General features: G+C 39.2%; 1 protein-coding gene across 1 annotated transcript; it reads left to right on the forward strand.

Moving 5' to 3' along the window:
• The first annotated feature begins 10280 nt into the window (after nucleotides 1–10280).
• On the forward strand, nucleotides 10281–22003 carry LOC143210565 (uncharacterized). Its single transcript, XM_076427519.1, has 5 exons — nucleotides 10281–10401; nucleotides 14834–15045; nucleotides 18268–18340; nucleotides 21196–21744; nucleotides 21832–22003. The coding sequence occupies exons 2-5, from the start codon at nucleotides 14920–14922 to the stop codon at nucleotides 21867–21869; spliced, it is 786 nt and encodes a 261-aa protein (XP_076283634.1). The 5' UTR covers nucleotides 10281–10401; nucleotides 14834–14919; the 3' UTR covers nucleotides 21870–22003.
• The last annotated feature ends 84 nt before the right edge of the window (nucleotides 22004–22087 follow it).

The following is a 22087-nucleotide window of genomic DNA, read 5'->3' on the forward strand; positions in this document are numbered from 1 at the left end:
CATCGCGTACGCGTAAAATTTCGGCGTCGCCTCTTTGCATCGCTGCTATCCAATCGGTCGTCATGCGCACGCCCAATACCGGAAGTCCTATCACCGCCGTATCTTCGGCTTCGCCCGACGGACTCCTGCTTAGCGCGTCCGCTACCTGATTCTCTTTGCCCGTGTGATGTTGAAGCGTATAGTCGAATTCGGAGAGTCTTACGAACCACCTTCCAACCCTTGGGTTCAAATCACGTTTGTCCGCTAGCATTTTCAAACTATTGCAGTCGGTTCGAATAACGAAATGTATACCTATGAGGTAAACGCGAAACTTTTCGAGCGCACATACTATCGCCAACGCTTCAAGCTCATACGAGTGATATTTCATCTCCTCGGGGGTGGCTTTTCTACTATAGTAGCTAACAGGTCGCCACGTGTTATCCGGCTGCTTCTGTATCAAAACGCCACCTAACCCTGCCGCGCACGCGTCCGTGTGTACTTCGGTTTCGGCGCCGTGTTCATAAATAGCTAAAATTGGCCTGGTGGAAAGTAACTGTCTCATTTCATCGAAAGTTTTATTCTGTTCTGCCCCCCAAACGAACGTCGCATTCTTTTTCAAGAGAACAGTTAACGGCTGCATTCTTACCGCAAAGTTTTTTATGAATCGGCGAAAGTAGCTACTTAACCCGACAAATCCTCGAACGTCTCTAATATTCTTTGGCACGGGAAAATTAACTACGCATTCGATCTTTCGTTTCCCTGGTCGAATCTTCCCCGCCGATACGTCATAACCTAAATATTCAATTTCGCGCTTCAGAAAATGACATTTCTTAAAATTGATCCGCAGTCCGTTCGCCCGCAAAAGGTCGAAGATCTGCTGCAATCGCTGCAGCCCTTCATCGACGTTCCTACCTGGTATAACAATGTCATCAAGATACGCTATTGCCGTGTCGAACCTTAGCGATCCCAAAACCGTGTTAATGAGTCTTTGAAAGACTGCCGGTGCGTTGGTTAAACCGAAAGGCATTCGACGAAATTGGAAATGTCCGTCTGGCGTTACGAACGCAGTTTTTTCTCGCGATGCCGGTTCTACTGGGACTTGGTAATATCCACTAAATAGATCAATCGTGCTATAGTATTGATAGCCGCGTAATAAATCGATTTGGTCGTCAATCCGCGGTAACGGGTATTTATCTTTCAGGGTGATTTTATTTAGTGCCCGATAGTCGACACACATTCGGACATCTCCATTTTGCTTCTTGACGAGTATTACCGGACTCGAGAACGGCGATTGACTGTCTTCGATCACGTTCGCGTCTTTTAGTTCTTCCGTTAGATCGCCTAATTGTTTTCGTTCGTAATACGATAGACGATACGGCCGATACACGACGGGTTTGTCCGTTGTTACTTCTATTTTCATTTCCGCGCAGCTAGCTTTCCCTAATTGTCTAAAGTTTTTCGCGTAAAGATCGCGGTTTGCATTTAACAGAACTACAAGTTTTTCCGCCTCTTTACCGTCAAGATCGGTGTCTACTTCATGGATGTCGACCTCGTCGTCGTTGACCTCCTGTGCCAAGTCAGGGTAGTCACTGATGTTTTCTACTTCCTCGCACGTTTCACCCCGAGCGACCACCTCGCCTCCTTGCACGGTGATCGGCGTGTGTGTTACGTTTAGGACAGGTAGCACCGTTCGTCCTTCTGCATCTGTTGAGACGAGGCATCTCGGAACGCTGAGAGACCGCTCCCGTAGTCCTCCTTCAACGCAAATGTCCTGCGCTGGTAACTCGCTGCGCACCACCACATGCCCTAGATAATTTCGTGGAATCACACGCGGTTCTTCTGCTACGAGTGTCGCCCGACACGGAGCCGTGACTGTTGCCGTTGTCTGATACACCTGGTCTAATGAAGGGGCGACTATGAGTTCGCCAGCCCGGCTGAGTATGACAACTCCCTCAGCTTCCGTGTATGGATGTCCAACGAGGAGCGGTATTGCCTGGCAGCGGCTTGGTACCACATGCACCGTGACGCGGGACTCTACGGCATCGATACTTATATTAGCAGTAAATACACCAATCGGACGTACCTGTCCTGCTCCATATCCCACGAACGGGTTCAGCACCGTCTCATGATACGTGAGCTGCATTTCGTCAGCGGCATCCTGCCGCATTGCTACCACGCTGCTACCTAGGTCAATGTAGCATTTTATCGGATGCCCGTTGATGAAGGCATCCTTGTAATATTTCCTATGCGTGTCTTCCGTGATGTGCATGACCGCTGACGTTTGGGCTGGCGTTCCCGTTCTTGCTGCCCCGGTGGAAGTTGTTGATGTTACCGTCTGCTCGCTTCCCCACCCGTCTCGATTAGTCGTCGGGCAGACACGTGATATGTGGCCCGTGTTTCCACATTTGAAACAAGTAACCGCTCTGCTTCTATTCATACAATGTCGTGCTTCGTGTCCTGGCTGTTTACAAACAAAACATTTGCTCTCCGTCCGTGCTGGCCCACCATGTGCTACACGTTGATACGCTACGGGGTTCTCACGTATAGATGCAGACCCTGCTTCCAAATCGGCCAACAATTCGCTTGGTTTGTTGTAGCGTCTTAACGGACCTAAGAAATCTTTATATCTCGGATTATTTAACCCGTTTACAACCCACTCGATGATTTCCTCATCCGTCATTAATGCGCGGTTGCATTTTGCGAGTTTTTCGTAAAAGTATTCGATAATATTCTGCCCAACGGCTTGTTTGTAATCTTGTGCTTCTACTCGCATCTCCCGGGTGTTCCTTTTGCACGGAAAGTCTTGACGCAGTATGATTTTCCATTCTGCCCATGTGCGTTCCCGGCGCGGGAGGCTATCCCTCCACCGTTTTGCGACGCCCTCGAGTGAAGATAGGGCATAGTGTCTTACCGCTATGTCATCCCATTGGTACAAATCACCATATTCCTCGATCTTTTCAATCCACTCATCTACAGACAGCTGCTTGGACACCGGATCGAATTTCGGTAGCACGTTTTCCAGGTTGCGGAAGTGTTGGCATGGCACCGCCATGTTGATTCCGGACTCTTCGCCGCTTCGAAATCGAGTATTCGCCCCTTAATCGGCCTCGAAATTCCTCTCGGCACCACTACTTCGCGTCCACTTACACGAAGCTTCACGACCACTACTTTTCACTGCGCGAAAGTATCCCTCGTAATCGCTTTCCGTCTCCGAAAATCACAACGACTTCTGCCGCACCACGTGCTCTCTACCGTCTTTTAACGATGTTTTTTTTTTTTCTTTTTAATCGCGGATATGTTTCCGCGACACGTGAAGTCTCATATCCCACTTCTGAGAACTGTTGTAACTTTTTATTGAAGGTATGTAGACTTTTACAAGTTTAGGATATGTTTCAAGTGTACGTCTGCTGGTTTTGACTACCAGTCGATGTCTGCTGCGACGCGCTTGTCGCCGAATTCGCTTCGCGAACTTTCTTTCTCTCTCTCTCTCATTCTCTCACACATTCTTTCCTAATTCGACCTATCGTTCATTCTGTTTACTCATTCGCTCACTCTCACTCACCAACTTCCTTTCTCACTCACTCACTCATGCATACACCACACTAATAACAAGGTCGTTTTTATCGACGTGACCACACCCACGGCATCGAAAGTTCGACAACGTACCGGAATATACATTGCAAATATACCTTTTTCTACGGACGTGACTTCCTTGCTATTTTTTAGAGAAAGCCTCGCTTAAATACATTTAGTTCTTTATTACTTTATTGTCGGAGCCACGAAGGAAGACTCTGACATCTTCCTATGCCTCAATAGCAATTATGTGCTATAAACCTTGCAGACCTCCACGGTCAGTTGTAAGCTGCAGCTATTCATTTTTGGGGTTCCCGTTAACCCGAACACAGTGTGCAGCGACTCTTTTATCTGTCTTCCACCTGGAAGACACTTGTGGCCAAGTTGAGATGAGACACCTTTCATATAGTGAAAAAACATTTTCAATTTGTTTATGTCCAACAAGTAGTCCAATACGATGCGCCGTACGAGGCGGTAGAGGAACAGCAGTGGGTTCAGAGTTTGTGCAGAATTACAATTGAATTACTCCAGGAATCAAAATTATTAGGCCGGATCGAAAGTTCTTACGGTTTTTAACTAAAATCAAAATAACAAAAACCGTAAGGACTCTCTCTCCGACCTAATACAAAATAATTGAATTACATCGTAATTCAGTCATATTGTAATTTATAATTCATATCTTCATTCAATTAAAGTACAATGTAATTCGCAATTGCAATTGGAGTACAATTATAAAATAGCGGTACTTATTATGAAGTACGTATGATTTCGGTGCAGCGTTCACTTCAAATAATTTTCATGTCGCCAATTTTGAAATATCCGTATTTTTAAAAACGGGTCCATAAAGAGGACACTTGGGGCTATATTATGATTATTTTTATTTTTCCAATTTCCTGACGGTATGATAGCAATGCGCCTGTTTCAAAAACAATTGCAAAATAAACTATGAAAATAGATATTTTTTCAATTGAAATAATTTTTATTAAATACTCTTATGGTTTCAGTATGTGCACCCAAAACTAAAATTGTCATTGTTTTGTTAGTTTGGCCGTTATAATTTAATGAAAAAGTTGTGACACCTCATATTCCACGTCCGCGTAGAACCATCAATTTTCAAGATTTCAAAGAATTCTCTTTGAGGTACATTCATATTTTACTAAAGACTGCAACATATCCAAATTTGAACAAAATTCGAAACAGGAGTCCTATTTTGCATGGAATGATACATGTGCATTAATTGTATGTAGATCAACGTTCACGGAAGTATGGATACTCGAGAATAATTAAAAACTAAAACAATTATAAGATACTGCGATTTTTAGATTAATCGTAAGCAGAATTATTATCTTTAATTGTTGTTTATTTTAATTATCATTTCATTGATCGTCTGATTTTTGAAAAAAACTGAAACACGCCACATCCGGATAGTGTTTTCATTTTCATAGTTTTAAAAATGTTAAGCTTAATAAATATGGATTCAAGAAAATCGTTTATCTCGCTGTTTTCAAAACGATAGTGACCTTATTAATCGGAAAATTAAAAATGTCGCAAATTGAGTTAAGTAAAGTACAACTGGTGTTGTCCGAGAAAGTGCCGACTTCCAGCTCAATAGTAATGACCTGTCATAAACCTCTCCATAGAGAACAGCCCCGGGAACGGCACATAAACAAATCGAGCCTATCATTGCTAGGTCTGCCTATCCCCACCACAGCCGCGCCCGTAGTCCCAATGTTTTGACTTCCACGTTGCACGCTACATGGTATGTGTGGTCGCTGTAGCCAATGCTTCGACGACACAGCCGCAAATGCGTGTGAAACGAGGCCTGCCTCCTCCACTCTGACCCAATCGGCCGCGCATCAGTGTGCCCAGATTCCACGTTTTTTTTCGCGCATGCCAGTCAAACCAGTAACGTAGCTATGTTGCGGCCGATGCGATGATGTAGCAGAGCCCTGAGGCAGCTACAGTCAGCGGCGATAATAAGTGGACACGCTTAAAAATCGCATAACTTTTTAGAAATTGGTCCAAAGGACTTGAATTTTTTTAAGATATTAGACCGACTAGTTCGCTAGAGAATAAGTAAACTAAAATTTATTACGATTGCAATTGGTAGGAATTATACAAAATTTTAAAATATAATGTTTTGCCAACTTTTTTATCTGGGCCTATAACGATAATTTAAAAAATGTGTTTTATAGATTTCGGTAACTTATATGCATACTGAAAATTTCATCGAAATCGGTCAACATTGCAATGAGCTACAAACGTTTAAAGATGATCACGTAAGGGCGAAATGCCCTGGCAAGGCTGAAAATCTGCGACTTTCACCCTTAAGCTCTCATCTTTAAACGTATGTAGCTCATTGCAATGTTGACCGATTTCGATGAAATTTTCAGTATGCATATAAGTTACCGAAATCTATAAAACGCATTTTTTAAATTATCGTTACAGGCCCAGATAAAAAAGTTGTCAAAACATCATTTTTTAATATTTTGTATAATTACTACCAATTGCAATCGTAATAAATTTTTGTTTACTTATTCTCTAGCGAACTAACCGGTCTAACATCTTAAAAGAATTCAAGTCCTTTGGACCAATTTCTAAAAAGTTATGCGAATTTTAAGCGTGTCCACTTAATATTGCCGCTGAAGAAGTCGTGTATTGAATTTGCCAAATAAAATATTTTGTTGTTTATTATTTATCTTGCTTAATTATTTTAGCACTCCTTTCCTCTTCCCCATCCTCTAAATACAATAGAATAAGTCGGAATTATATTATTATCTGAATATATGTATAATTGAAATACAATGTAATTCAATTCTGTAATTGAATTAGCAAAACTCTGAGTGGGTTAAGATATTACACCGTTACCGCCCACTACTACGCGATTGTCGGGGTGGCAAGGCGCCATCTCGTATGGGTCCGAACTGGTGACATTGTATTGATGCGAGCGTGAGAAGAAGGGTCCCAGGCAGGACTACGGTGACGTGTCTCTAGGAACGAATGAGCGGCCGATTGGATCAGAGCGGAGGAGGCAGACCTCGTTTCACACGCATTTTCGGCTGTCGACGAAATATTGGCTACAGCGGCCACACATACCATGTAGCGTGCAGCGTCGAAGTCAAAACATTGGGAATACGGGCGCGGCTGTGGTGGCAGATAGGCAGACCTAGCAATGATAGGCTCGATTTGTTTATGTGCCGTTCCCGAGGCTGTTCTCTATGGAGAGGTTTATGACAGGTCATTACTATTGAGCTGGAAGTCGACACTTTATCGGACATGACGTGTTGACTTGTGTTAAATTAAAAAGTACTTTACAGTAAAACATTATGAGTAGGACGCGTTAAAAACAGCTTTCTGGAAAATAACTTCGCTGTCGATCGCCCAATAATGACCCGACCATTTGCATGCCCAATGTTTTACAGCCGCTACGCTATCGTACGTCGTACAGTGGTGCAAAATCCCCAAAACATGGCAATAATTCGTTTATTATGTCATTTTTAAAAATCTATGTGTATTGAAATACATTACAGTATTAATGCATCGATCATAGATTGTAATAGAACCTAACCCAAACACTGACATTGGAAAGAACTGTGACATACATTTGAAGGAAAAAATTTTGTCTCATTTCTTTGTTGTTTTTGCGTATATGCACTCCTTGATTTTCGAAAGTTTCATAGTGTAGATATTATTCAGTGCGGTGAGTACATTACTTTAAATTATAAAAAATGCAAAGCTAATCATTAATTTTTTTTGTATACATATTATTAAGACCCTATGGTGCCACCGATTTTTATTTGGTTATAATCCAAAAATTTGCGACTTTATGTTACTTTTCCACAAATAAGTGGAAAATAAATTATTAATATTAAGATTTTTAAAACTAAGAAAATATGAAAAAACTATCCGAATACCCAAAGTCACAAGTTTTTCATTAAATTATATCATAGTGTAACCATAAGAGTATTTAATAAAAATGATTTCAGTTGAAAAAATATTTGTTTTCATAGTTTATTTTGCAATTGTTTTTTAAACAGGCGCATTGCTATCATACCGCCAGAAAATTGAAAAAAAAAATTATGATAATATAGCCCCAAGTGTCCTCTTTACGGCCCCGTTTTTAAAAATACGGATACTTCAAAGTTGGCGACATGAAAATTATTTGAAGTGAACGCTGTTTCGTCCTACGCCGGACGAAAATTGAAATTATTTGATTTTCCTCCTACGTCGTCAGACGGCGAGGCCCCATGGGGTTTGTCCATTGTTACCCTTCTCGAAGTACCTGAAAAAGGTTCGCCTCCCCGTGATTTTGACCATTTCGTCAGACGACGGACCCACTGTACGCACATTTTCCGGCAAAGTCGGCCGTACTGGCACCAACACATGCCTCTCGAGGCGCTCGAAACTCTCGTCTGTGTGGTCGGTTGTAGGACGTAGGACGAAAACGGCTCCACTGTAGGCGTACCCTAAGGGGCAGCATCTGGCAACCCTGGTCATTACTATTGAGCTGGAAGTCGGCACTTTCTCGGACAACACGAGTTGTACTTTACTTAACTCAGTTTGCGACATTTTTAATTTTCCGATAAATAAGGTCACTATCGTTTTGAAAACAGCGAGATAAACGATTTTCTTGAATCCATATTTATTAAGCTTAACATTTTTAAAACTAAGAAAATGAAAACACTATCCGGATGTGGCGTGTTTCAGTTTTTTCAAAAAATCAGACGATCAATGAAATGATAATTAAAATAAACAACCATTAAAGATAATAATTCTGCTTACGATTGATCTAAAAATCGCAGTATCTTATAATTGTTTTAGTTTTTAATTATTCTCGAGTATCCATACTACCGTGAACGTTGATCTACATACAATTAATGCACATGTATCATTCCATGCAAAATAGGACTCTTGAAAATTGATGGTTCTACGCGGACGTGTAATATGAGTTGCCGCCAGTGGCGTTCGCCATTAGTACGGCTGCCGTTCGCCGCGCCCTATCCCGTCACTGGCGGCAACTCATGTCGGGCGATGATATTTTGCTTTTTGGTTCGAAAAAACGTCGACGTTGCAAACTTTAAAGGGTGGTTTCTAAAGCCAAAAGTCTGCTCTATCGTGTGATACAGTTAGATTTTACGCCGGATCCTTATTTTTTAAGATAAACTGAAAAATATTCTCAACAATTGAGACAAAAGTGGTGTCTCTCCTTCTTTAACGATTGTTTAAACATGTTTAAATATTTATAATGTATTAATATTGGATATGGCTGTATTCAGGAAAGTCTACAGAATCTTCTGCTGCAAAGAACAATCCAATATCTTTTATAATAACATCACAATATTTGTTTAAAGTAGAAAAATGTTTTTCTTCAAAATCAAGTTTCTCAAAAACTGTGCGTCTAGGGGAAAAATTAACGACAGATTCGGAATCAGCGCAAAAAATTCTAAGAATCATCCAACAGTAATTGTTTTTCCAACGGGAACTTTTTTCCGTGTAACATTTTGTTTATTTTCTCGTTTCTTTGTTATAATAAATGGAAGCTTGTGTTATTTTGTTGTTTTTCATTCTTCAATAAGCCCCATTTTTATTTCCCATCTCAGTTTTAACTCCATAAAATTTTATACTTCTAAATTGTGAATGTTTTCTCTAAAATCCCTATCAATGCCTCCGATCGGAAACATTCTGCCACGGGTTATTTGGTGCAATTTTTAGTGAACAAGACACCAGCAAAAATTTCATGTGCAACAATCGGAAAAATATAGAAATTGACTTCTTTCCGGATTTTCGGTCAAATACTCCACTGTAGGTCGCGTCCAGGACGACCGTGGAGCAGGGTTGCCAGATGTACGGCGTACCCGACCCGCGTACCGCGTGGAGCATGCTACCGAGTGGCGCAGAAAACACCGTACACTTATACAGGCTGATTTGCTTCGGAAAGGTAGGTATACTGCTATAATGAAATAAATTTATTCGTGTATTGTTAAATAAACACAAATTAAAGTTTGAAAAATGTATATTTGCGACCTGCTAATTACAATCATCGCTTTCGCTGATAAATTCGCTTTCGCTTTCTATAATTAAATTTGCAAATTCTTGCGGTATACTTTCTTTTTTGTACATATCGCTATTAAAATTTTGTACAAAATCGTCGCTTATAATGTAATCGCTACATTGTATATTGTTATATGTATACACGAATAAATTTATTTCGTTATTGCAGTATAGCCTACCTTTAGGTAGGATAGAATACTAGCGAAAGCAATAGCAGTGATTGTAATTAGCAGGTCGCAAATATACATTTTTCAAACCTTAATGTGTGTTTATTTAACAATACACGAATAAATTTATTTCATTATAGCAGTATAGCCTACCTTTCCGAAGCAAATCAGCTTGTATAAGCGTACGGTGTTTTCTGCGCCACTCGGTAGCATGCTCCACGCGGTACGCGGCACCGGCAGTGGTAAGAGTGGGGGAAGTGAAGGTAGGCTTAACGCAGCTTGTTGGCGAGGGACGGAAACGTAAGGGGCCGCATCTGGCAAACCTGCCGTGGAGTATACAGACATTCTCCTGAAGCCAGGGCGCAGACTCCGGCGATCCATCCCTCAGGCGCGAGCGAATCGCATTGGGTCGAGCGTAACGGTGGGGGAAATGTTAAGGTAAAAGTGGGGGACGCCCCGCTTCCACGCTCCCGAGCCACCACGAAGTAAGTCAATCGTGAGTTGGATGAAGTGGCGATTAGAGCACTTGAAAATAAAGCCCGTGTCAGAAACAGTACTGCCAGTTATCGAGGGTCAATCAGGAAACAGAAATCGCTGCCGAACAGCCGCCGCCTCCCTGTTATTGTTGTTGGTAAGTGCCAGCCATGTTTCCATTTCGCGTTTGAATGATTTCGTGGTGGTTCGTTTCGTGGAGTAGCGTTTAATGAATCCGCGATCGCGTCGCGTTACGACGAAATATCTCCCTAGGATTGTGATACTGGCTAAAAAAATAATCGACACGAAATTTTAGATCGATCAAATAATGAGAAAACTTGACGCATCAAACTTGAAAATTTTTTATTTTTGGAACTTGTTTTTCGTGGTCATAATTAAAGTGACACGCATATCGATATTTTGCAACGCAATATATTTTAGTTATAGTTTAGTTCAGTCTAACTATCATAAGTAATATGTATACATATACATGTAGGATCGGGTTTGGAATGAGATGGCATTCAGCAATATGTGGGTAACAAACGCGTATTTATTTTAACGATATTTGGGATGATGAGGTTACAAGGTGATGTTTGCTCTCGCGACGATCGGACACGACTGTGATAATCACAGTGTGATTTCTAACGTTCATTCTTCGCTCGTCGCTTTGCGTTTTTCATCTATTCGCGCGTCCCGAAACAACGCTGACCGTCGCTTGCTTTAACGGAAATTACGAATTACAATATCGCTTGCGCCGGGCATCCTTCACACATATGTATAGTTATAATTAGGTACTGTGGGAACAGAAGTGGTAGGAAATACCGGCCACTCACAGGAACGAAGAATAAAACTTTAATAATGCACTTTATAAAACACAAAAATTATATAAATTGAGTTCGCGCTCGGATTGGTGAAATTCGGCTCTGTCTGAAGTTACTCTCATAATTATCTTTACGCAATCAAAGAACGTGGCGATCGTCTTTTCTCGTCGTCATTCTCCACGTCTTTTAAACGTCTTCCTCGAATCGTCCTTTTGTCACTCTTTCTCTCTCGCACGCACACTCTTTGCGCTCTTCCTCTCACTCACACGCACACTCTTCATGCTTCCTCTACCAAAACACGGCGCGGCGCTTTGTCTGTCGCGACACATCGCGATGTTTATGCATAACTTTTCGCGAAACGGCAGTTGCTTCTCAAATTCGCGATCGCACGGACCCTCTATAGTACTTTATAATTATAATTATTTAATTGTTTATTATATATTTCTGATGTCAGTTCTAAGTTATCCAAATATTTAAGCGTCGGTAATTCAAATTCCTCTTGATCTGAATCTTCTGCATCATCATCATCAATTGATATCGTATCAATTGTAGAGGATACGGACAGTTCCTCTTAAGTAGGCGGAGGGCATAGTAGAGCTAATAGTTTAGAAGGTAAATATAGTTTATCATTTAATGAATTATTAATCGGTCGACGTTGCAATGAGCTGCAAACGTTTACAGATGGTTAAAATTGCAGATTTTCACGATTTTTGGCCTCTATTTAACTGCAAGAGTATCTAGGATTCTTACATATTTCAATGCCTGACGTTATTTGCCGCATCAACCGATTTCGATGAAACTTTCACAATGCATATAATTGACACGGGTCCCATGGAAATCACCGACACAGATTTCTCTGACACGGTTTTCGCCGACAACATTTCTCCGACTCCAGATTTGTCCGACAATAGCTTTAGCCGACAACGCCTTTAACCGACAACGAATTTGATCGACAACGATTTTGTATTAGTATTGGATATCACTGGATTTGGGAAAGTCTATAGAATCTTTTGCTGTAAAGAACAATTCAATACCTTTTATAATAACATCACAATATTTGTTTAAAGTTGACAAATACCTTTGTTTTTCAAAGTCATGTTTCTCAAAAACTGTGCATCTGGGGAAAAAATTAAGGGCAGATTCAGAATCACCGCAAAAAATTCTATAAGAATCACCCAACAATAATTGTAGAACATGAAAAAAGATTGATTTTGTTGGACAGAGTAATTACAGTCATATTATGTGGTCTGGAAACCGCGTTTCTGAACGCTCGAATATGTCGTGCTTTAGATTTATATTTGTTGACGTATCTTGTAACCCAGATTATAGCAGCTAGATGCCAAGACACCTCTGTAGGTTCGACGGTAGGGCCCCAGTTTACTGTGTATACGCAGGTAGGCGGTCCAGGTGCGAGTTCGACGATGGTAATAATGTTGGGGCGTACGGTCGAGTTTTTATTGCTCTATGACACGGTGACTTCGTGGATTTTTTCTGCGTTTTCTGGCGATAATCAGTGTTTTGTAAAGACACGCTGTAGTGATTTGGTTATTGAGGATTACCGGGGTTTGGAGCGAGCATTGGCACTCCCTACACAATCGCTTCTTATCTTACTGTAACGACTACGATTTTATTAGAGGGACGAAAAGACAATTTTCGAAGCTCGCGCGAGCTTTTCCTTTCTTTCGTTGTAGCAGTGGCATCAACGCGAGAACAAAAAAAACCGTTGCCGGCATGGCCACTCTTGTCGAAAAAATTAATATATTCAGCAAATGTGGGGTTTGGATTTATTCACTCAATCGCTAATAACTTTGTCATTTCTGGTTGGTGTTATTTTTTGCTTTACGTATATGAAGAGAAACCGGACCTTCTTTATCGGTTTCTATTTTTCCGTGGCCACAGAATATGCTTAAAAATTTAATTCTTTTTTTAATCTGGACTATTTTCATCAATATCTTTTGAACCGCTTAAGCAATTAAAGATCTCATTATACGTATTTGCTCATAATTTCAATGTCTTTCATTTGGTACCAAGAACGACCAAATCGGATACATCTAGAAACTGTTCCAAAATCTAAAAACTGTTCCATAAAAAAAATTTTAACCTTTATTTTCGAATTTAGCGGGAGAAAATCGATGAGAAAAGTTACCTCTCATCAAATGTACATGAAATCAATTTCATTTTGTAAACTAGTGTAATTAGTAGGCCAATAAAATTTCTGTCTTGGACAATGATTACTAATGCTAATAGCCAAAAATTATTTCCATCATCGATAACGGGTCCTTATGAGCAAAAAGAATTGTTGTCATTTATAAAGGTTGTTTACCAGTCAAAGATAATGTCTATCATCGATAATAATTATTTGTAACTATTGGGTTGTGTAATAAATTCCCGCGTTTTTCGTATTTTATTTTTTTCCGCAATTTTCCCTCGACAAAAGGGACATTCTCGGCGAGAATGTTTTGCCGGTTGCTGGATGTGCTGTTCGTACAGTATTCGAACGGAAAACGACTAAACGACTAAAATGAACATCGCCTTCAACAGAATTAGTTCGTCGATTTCGTATATTTGTCAATCAATGACAATTTAATAATATAATTTTAATATAATAATAATTTTTTGGTTTTCTGGAGCCAGCTAAACTTAAAAAGCCAATATTTACTTCATTGTTGAATAACTCGAACAAAAAAAGTCGCACAATAATCAACAACCACACATTTTACACAGGAAAGATAGCCCTTCCAAATGATATTAACACGATTTATCAAAAAAAATTTTTTCTCCCCGTGTGATGTTACAAAGTTGCCAAAATTTTTGTTAACCGTCAATGTTGTCTTCATCTCGCTATAACTTTGTAAAAAACCAACATAGCAACAATTTGAAACAGAACATCTGAAACTAGAGGTTTCAGGCTTTCAAACCATTGTTTAACGATATCGATACGGCAATTTTGGCCGGAGTTATGATCGTGTAAACTAGTTGCAATTTTTCGGGTTCGCAGAGGTGATCCCTTAATTCTTTTGAGGAGTGTACATACTATGTAACAGTTTGGACTTTAGACTAGACAAAGTAATATTAACAAGCAGATATGACTCGCGCAGTTTATATTACATCAGAGTGCAAGTCACTATTCAAGAGCCTACGCTTCAAGAGCCTATACATATAATTATCGTATAAACTACAAGGCGTCAGGAGGTGACACTTAAAATTTATATGCTCTTATTCGCAATAGTTTAAAATTTTATATAAAACAAGTCTGGTGCTTATCACTCTTAACCATTTTTTTTAAAAGCCTTCTCAAAGTAGAAATTGTTAACAACATTGCAACAACATTGCAACATTTGTACATGTATTAAATAATGCTTACAAACTAATTAAATAATGATAACACGTCTGTTTTAATATTATATACATATATATATATTGTATATATAAAAAACATTTATTTAAACTTGTTCTTATATAAGGTGAAGTAAAAAGTTCTGAGCTTTATTGATAAAGCGAAAAACGTTCAGAACTTTTTACTTCGCCTAATATAATGCTGTATAATAACGAGTTCTTAGAATTTTGGATTTTGAAGGTTTGATGTGTTGTTACTTTTATTCGAAAAAGTTTTCCAAAATGTTGAACATCGAAAATTGACTTTTGGCCAGTAAAATCGTGTTTTCGGACTACTGTGCGCTCGAGAGTCCGCACACAGAAAACAAACGAACTCACGCGTCTTACGCAGGCACTTTGAATGTCTTTACGGTTTTTAATCCTTTTTTGCAGCCACTAAACTTTTAACTAAAGCTACAAAACGTTCCCTGCTTGCTACGAGCAGAACAACCACCCACATTGGACGGGGTGCTCCAAGCATGGATCGCAAAGCATCAACAAACCAACTGCACGAAAAAGATTGCTCCGTACCACGTCCAGAACAACCACTTACACCAGGGTCTGCAAGCATGGATTTCGAAGCATCACCATCGTCATCATGTCTAGTAAGCGAAGTTTTGTCTATAATTTATAAAATAATTTTTTCGCCAAATCACGATAGTCTATACTTTCTTCTATTTCTTCTTTACCAACTAGTCTAAGATGCTTTATTACCATTCCCTTAAAGGACTCTTTAGTTTGCACCGTCTCCGGCGCGCGGACATTTTGGACCCTTTAGTTTTGTGTCCGGTGGGCTGGTCGTAATTCGTGAGGCTCGCACAAAGGTCAAGCGCTGGGGATCGTGTCTAACCCCAGGGGTTCGCGGACAAACCCCAGGGGTGCCCTGAATCTTTTACTCCCCTCTACACCTCAGGAGATGCCTATGCTAGAGCCGGTCCGGTCGCCGGAGAAATTCCAAGCTCTCCGAAATTTTTCCGGCGCCGCTCCGGCGTGGCATAGGCAGAATATAACATGCTGTATTTATTTAAAAAGCTATTGACTAGAACTTGTCAGAGTTTGTCGTGTCAATAGGTGGCGAATACGTTGTTAAGGAATTTAAACGTTATAACAAAGAGTTTGATTTTTTTGAAAAGTTAGTACAATTATTAATTGATTACATGACGTGGAAAAAGATTTGTGGAAAATGCAATTGGTCGGAATTGCAGAGGAAATACTAACAGTTGTATTTAGCAATTTTTTTGGGGTGGCTCTTTATTGAAAATTTGAAGAGCACGTTGTGTGGATCTATTCCTGGCCAGCGTTTCTCTTGCAAATTATTAGAAAAACATGGAAGAGGAAAAAGTAGTACATACTGTTTTTTATACGCAACGCAACGACATATGTAATTTTTTTGTGTTTATGATATTTTGTTAGATGTAAATCCGTATATTGTACAGCGACCCTCAAGGTCATGCAAGCTCGGAAACGAAAGAAGCATTTTGAATATTTAATACCAATGTGTTTGCAAGTATTTCAAAATGCTTCTTTCGTTTCTGACCTTGCATGACCTTGATGGTTACTGCACAGTATACGAATGAATTCGACTAGACACGCGCTCTCATGTGACATAAGAAATAATAAAGCATTCTATTTAAAAAAATTGAAGGTCACCTTCATATCTAACAAAATATCATGAACACAAAAAAATTACATATGTCGTTGCGTTGTGCGTATAAAAAACAGTATGTACTACTTTTTCCTCTTTCATGTTTTTCTATATTGCCTATATTGAAAATTTAAAACATACGTTTTGTAGATCTGTGTCAATTCTGAAAATTCCTGCAAAATCAGTCGATGTTGCAATAAGCTGCAAACGTTCAAAGATGTTGAAAATTTCAATTTTTCACGAATTTTAACCGATTTCGATGAAACTTTCACAATTGACACAGACCTACAAAACGTACTTTTTAAATTTTCAATATAGGCCCACATAAAAAAATTGTAAAATGCAACTTTTAGTATTTTTTCTACAATTCTCCGATCAATTGCAATTTTTAAAAAAATTTCTTTTCCCATCCTGTAGTAAACTAATTGCTCTAGCTTCACAAAAAAGTTAAAATCGTATAGTAGAATATTTAAAAAGTCATCGTCTTTTTTTGAGCGTCCGAATATTAGTGGGAGTCGCTCTCTGTATGTAGCATTTTTACATTTATTTTCCTCCGGAGAAGTCGGGGCACCTACAGATTATTTTACAGTCAACACATGTTGCCCGAGAAAGTGCCGACTTCCAATTCAATAGTAATGAACTGTGATACACCTCTCCATAGAGAACAGCCCCGGGAACGGCACATAAACAAAGCGAGCCTATCGCTAAGTCTTGCTATCATCCCCACCACAGCCCTGCGCCTGTAGCCCCAATGTTTTGACTTTGACGTTGGACGCTACGTAGTATGTGTGGCCGCTGTAACCAATATTTCGACGACAGCCGAAAGTGCGTGTGAAACGAGGTCTGCCTCCTCCACTCTGATCCAATCGGCCGCGCGTTCGTACCTAGACACGTCCTGCCTGGGAACCTTATTCTCATTCTCGTATCAATACAATGTCACCAGTTCGGACCCATACGAGATGGCGCCTTGACAGTCCCTACAATCGCGTAGTAGTGGGCGGTAGCGGTTTATTATATCTGAACCCACTGCGCTGTTCCCCCCCATCGCTCGTACTTACGGGGCAGTGTATTGGACTACTTGTTGGACATACACAAATTGAAAATATTTTTCACTACGTCGAAGGTGTAATGTCTAAAGAATATTCAGCAATTTTATTCACCCGAAACAACAAACAATTCAAACCTAACAGCTGTTTGTAGTTACTGGAGTATTTCACATCTCATGTATATCGTATGAAATTTTTACATGATGCGTACAGTTGCAAAGTATCGTAGTGGGCGAAATGACACTATTGGTTTCCCTAAAATGAACATTTTATTATTTTCCGGTGTATCCGAAATAATTTTTGATATCATGTGTGTATTAGGTTGGAAGGAAAGAGTTATGGCGCATTTTAAATAAGCAAGTAATTTTACTTGTATATTGAAAACACATGTTGCTAATTAGTCATTGAGATACGGGAATTGACAGGTTACCTGAATGTTGACAACAAGTTGTTACGATTGCGGAACAGCAATGGGCTAAGACCTACGATATTAAATCGTTACCGCCCACTACTACGCGATTATAGGGGGTGGCAAGACGCTATCTCGCATGGGTCCGAACTGGCGACATTGCATTGATGCGAGCCTGAGAAGAAGGTTTCCAGGCAGGACACGGTGACGGGTCTAAGTAGGTACGAGTGCGCGCGGCCGATTGGATCAGAGTGGAGGAGGCAGGTCTCGTTTCACACGCATTTTCGGCTGTTGTCGAAATATTGGCTACAGCGGCCACACATACTATGTAACGTGCGACTATACAATATGTATGTATGTATACGGCGTATTCCTGGAAGAATGGAAGGCCGCCAAAGTAATTTCTATAGCTAAAAAAGGCAAAGATCCTACAAACCCAAACAGTTAACGCCCAATCAGCTTACTCCCGAACATAGGAAAAGTATCATTAACCAACATAGTTAGGATATATTATATTATATGATCTCATTAGTAGTGTAACCAAAAACAAGCAGACATCTGCACACCTTATTCTATATTCTTGTTCTTTTTCTTCTTTTTCTCCTCGCTCTGTAAATAGGCTCATTGCATCACTATCTCACCTGTAAATAGCATCATATCATTATCTCACCCATATCTCACTTGTAAATATACATACACACATATAGAGTGCTTATATAATTTGCAGCATCCAAAATATGTGGATAGCAAGTTCAAGGCGATCATCTGGAGGGAGATCGCGGATGAATTGGGTCTGCCAGGTCAGTATTCACTATATTTTATTAACAACTTCGTTTATACATTTCTGATGGTCATTCCACACGGAGTCGGAGTAGGGTAAACTGTACAATGATTGGCACTCTAAGTCAAAATCGTAGTAAAAATCTTTTTATCTCTTTTTGAAATGTTTAAACGAGCTTAACTTGCTATTATTGCAGTAATCTCGGGTTTACTGTACTGGGTCGTCCGCGGGCGAGAGATTTGTACAAATGTAACTTTAATGAAGAATTATTTCTTACAAAACAAAGCAAGTTACATCAGATGTTCGAACTGCGACCCACCTCCTGCGATACAGAGCTCCGCTCTTTGTATTAGACTTTTCGTTGTCGCCATAATTAGGGCGTACCTTCAACAAAACGGGTGTCCTGCCCACAATGCTATTATAATTAGGGGATATCTTAATAACAAGTTTAGAAATCGTTGGATAAGAACGTATGGTCCAATTCGTTGGCCACACCACACAGTGCGGTATTGGACCTGAAAAGCTAGCCAAAAATCAATATTGTAAATATTTACATAGAATGTTGTAATTACGCCCCAATATAGATAAATAAACATGCCATTACGTGGTGCACTCCTTCTTTTTGTTTATCCAAACAGTCACCCGTGTCTCCAATTAAAACATAGCACTTGTTCGATACACACGCCTTTGATCGTAGCATTCCATTCATACGCATCTCTTTCTTGTTATAATTTTTATGTTGAAAGTGATGTTTGTGACGAAATTTGGAATAGATGTTGTTACAAGAAGGTATCTACATCATATTAAGCATATCTGTGTCAATGTTAAAATTTTTTTATACGTATTTTTACCGATTTTCAATCCTGGTTAAGAGCTCTTAGATTTTCATGACGGTTTTTTGCATAAATTAGTGTTTTTAAACATATGCAACTCATCGCAACGGCATAAAAGTTATGTGGTGTTAAACTACAGGATATCTAGAATTAGTATACCGCAAAAAAGTTTTCACATTAAAAAAAAATAAAACTCCAAATATAGCCTCCCTTTTTATTACCATGGTTTTAGTAACTCGCTTTCTTGTGTCTGTTCGGTACAAATTTTGCTATATTTTGTTATATACATAAAATGTATTTATGATTTTCAGATTTTAGAAAATCTTTCTTTTTTTTTTACTTGAAGCTCTTCAGACCTTGTAGTAGGTCCATTTCGCTTCTTTTAGAAAATCTGATTCCAAATTAGGAACAATGATTAAATTAATAATAATAATAATAATAGTAATTATTATTATTATTTAACAATTATTTTATTTTCTTAATAAATTTTCTTAAGCGAGTTACTAAAACCATGGTAATGAAAAGGGGCTATATTTGGAGCTTTATTTTTTTTTAATGTGAAAACTTTTTTGCGGTATACTAATTCTAGATATCCTGTAGTTTAACACCACATAACTTTTATGCCGTTGCGATGAGTTGCATATGTTTAAAAACACTAATTTATGCAAAAAAACCGTCATGAAAATCTAAGAGCTCTTAACCGGGATTGGAAATCGGTAAAAATACGTATAAAAAAATTTTAACATTGACACAGATATGCTTAATATAATGTAGATACCTTCTTGTAACAACATGTATTCCAAATTTCGTCACAAACATCACTTTCAACATAAAAATTATAACAAGAAAGAGATGCGTATGAATGGAATGCTACGATCAAAGGCGTGTGTATCGAACAAGTGCTATGTTTTAATTGGAGACACGGGTGACTGTTTGGATAAACAAAAAAAAAGGAGTGCACCACGTAATGGCATGTTTATTTATCTATATTGGGGCGTAATTACAACATTCTATGTAAATATTTACAATATTGATTTTTGGCCAGCTTTTCAGGTCCAATACCGCACTGTGCACCGTTCTCCGGATCTGTCTCGGATTTTTATCTTTGGGGATATCTGCAAATCGTTGTATACGACACAAAAGTCAATAATGTTCAAGAACTTCGGAATCGCATAACAACTGCATTGTAATAACATAAACCGAGACGCCTTATAATAATTATGGTGACAACGAAAAGTCTGATACAAAGAGCGGAGCTCTGTATCGTAGAAGGTGGATCGCATTTCGAACATCTAATGTAACTTGCTTTGTTTTGCAAGAAATAATTTTTTCATTTTTCATTAAAGTTACGTTTGCACAAAATTTTCGAGTCTGAGGTCATTTCAAGGTCATAGTATAATACACTGTTGAATTCGTCTCGACGTCAGCAACAATCTCAACAACAATCTTACGATGTCAAAAACATGTGGTGCCACTTAAAAAACTCAAGGTGACCTTTACTTTTCTACGTAAAAAGCATTTTTTTAGATTTCAGAATATGCGAACATCTACCTCGCCTAGTACTGACAAACCTTTGTCTAAAACATTTTTTAATTGCATTATCGGAAAGTCCTAAAAAATGGTGACATAGCTCAATTGGGGGGGGGGGCTGGATAGAAACGTTTACATTACTGCTAGCCGCGGCTCCTATTTTGAATATGCGGACACTCTTTAAAAAGCGACAATATTTGTAATGTCCGACTCTGCGAAGTGGATATTTTTGGCGAAGCTGGAACTTAGAATCCAGAAGTTAAGTAGTAAAAAATGTTCATAAAAACACTTGCAATTGGTCGGAACCGCAAAGAAAATTCAAACTGATCTACAAAATGTAATATTCTAATGTGCAATGGGGCCCAAATCATCTTTTGAAGAGTGTCCGAATATTAAATACAGTCTAATAGAGCCCAATACGCCACGTGCACGTAGGGTAGACCTTAATTTCCAACAACAACAATTCAATAACAATAACAGATGATTAATTAAAAAATTTTTCCGTTTGCAGCTAACAGTTCTGAAGAATGTAAACGGCGGTGGCAGAACATCAGAAGTTGCTATAGAAAGCATCGAGGACGCACCCAAACGCGAAGCGGGCAGGCGGCAGGCACCGTCAAACCTCATAAATTCGGCAACACCCTGGATTTTTTAGATCCATGTTTTCAAGAGAGGAGAATGAAATCTAGTGCCGAGGAATGCTCACAGGAAGCCTCCACTGACGACAATTCAAGTGCACCCACCCCAAAGACGGACACTGTGTTTGAGGAAACTGACGAGGATGTGGAATGTCAACCACCACCCAAAAGAAGCAGAATAGAGGAGACAAAACAAGCAGGGTTAATAGACTGCATAAGCAGATGTACCGGGCTGATCGAAAGAACAGTCAGCAGCGGCGAAACCGAGAACTCGGTAAGAGCCAGAATGCTCCTGTTTTTTAAGAGCATGGCGCTGGAGGTTTGTCAGTTTGACGTGAGGCGTCAAAACATCGTCAAATCTGCACTCTTGGCAAAAGTGTCCGAACTACAGGAGGAAATCTACAACGAAACACTTGCCAACAGTGAGTATAATTTTATATTTATAATAAATAGTTGTTTTACTAATGATTAAAAGAATCACTAAATTTATATTAATATTTTCGTTTTAGATGCCAACACACCAAGCAGTGACGAAACAGGGGTATAAAGCGCCTGTGCAAAATTAATTAAAAATTTTAATATATTAAATAAATACGACAATATATTAAATACTGTAAATTAATTTCATCCTTTTGCAACTCCATATCACCCGTCTGCAAATTACTTTCTCCCTTCTGCAAATCAAATTCAACCTTTTACAAATAAAGTATTTTTAAGCAAGTCTTTTTTAAGTCTTCTAAAGGCTTCGCCGCTCGAAGTTATACA

This window comes from Lasioglossum baleicum, chromosome 7, assembly GCF_051020765.1.
Source record: "Lasioglossum baleicum chromosome 7, iyLasBale1, whole genome shotgun sequence".
Classification (NCBI taxonomy): domain Eukaryota; kingdom Metazoa; phylum Arthropoda; class Insecta; order Hymenoptera; family Halictidae; genus Lasioglossum; species Lasioglossum baleicum.

What these genes read in the sequence shown, in the direction of transcription:
- LOC143210565 (XM_076427519.1), top strand. Translation starts at nt 14,920, where the DNA reads ATGGATCGCAAAGCATCAACAAACCAACTGCACGAAAAAGATTGCTCC. An exon ending in GGATGAATTGGGTCTGCCAG is followed by an intron (nt 18,341 to 21,195) that starts GTCAGTATTCAC and finishes TTCCGTTTGCAG; the next exon opens with CTAACAGTTCTGAAGAATGT. An exon ending in CAACGAAACACTTGCCAACA is followed by an intron (nt 21,745 to 21,831) that starts GTGAGTATAATT and finishes TTTTCGTTTTAG; the next exon opens with ATGCCAACACACCAAGCAGT.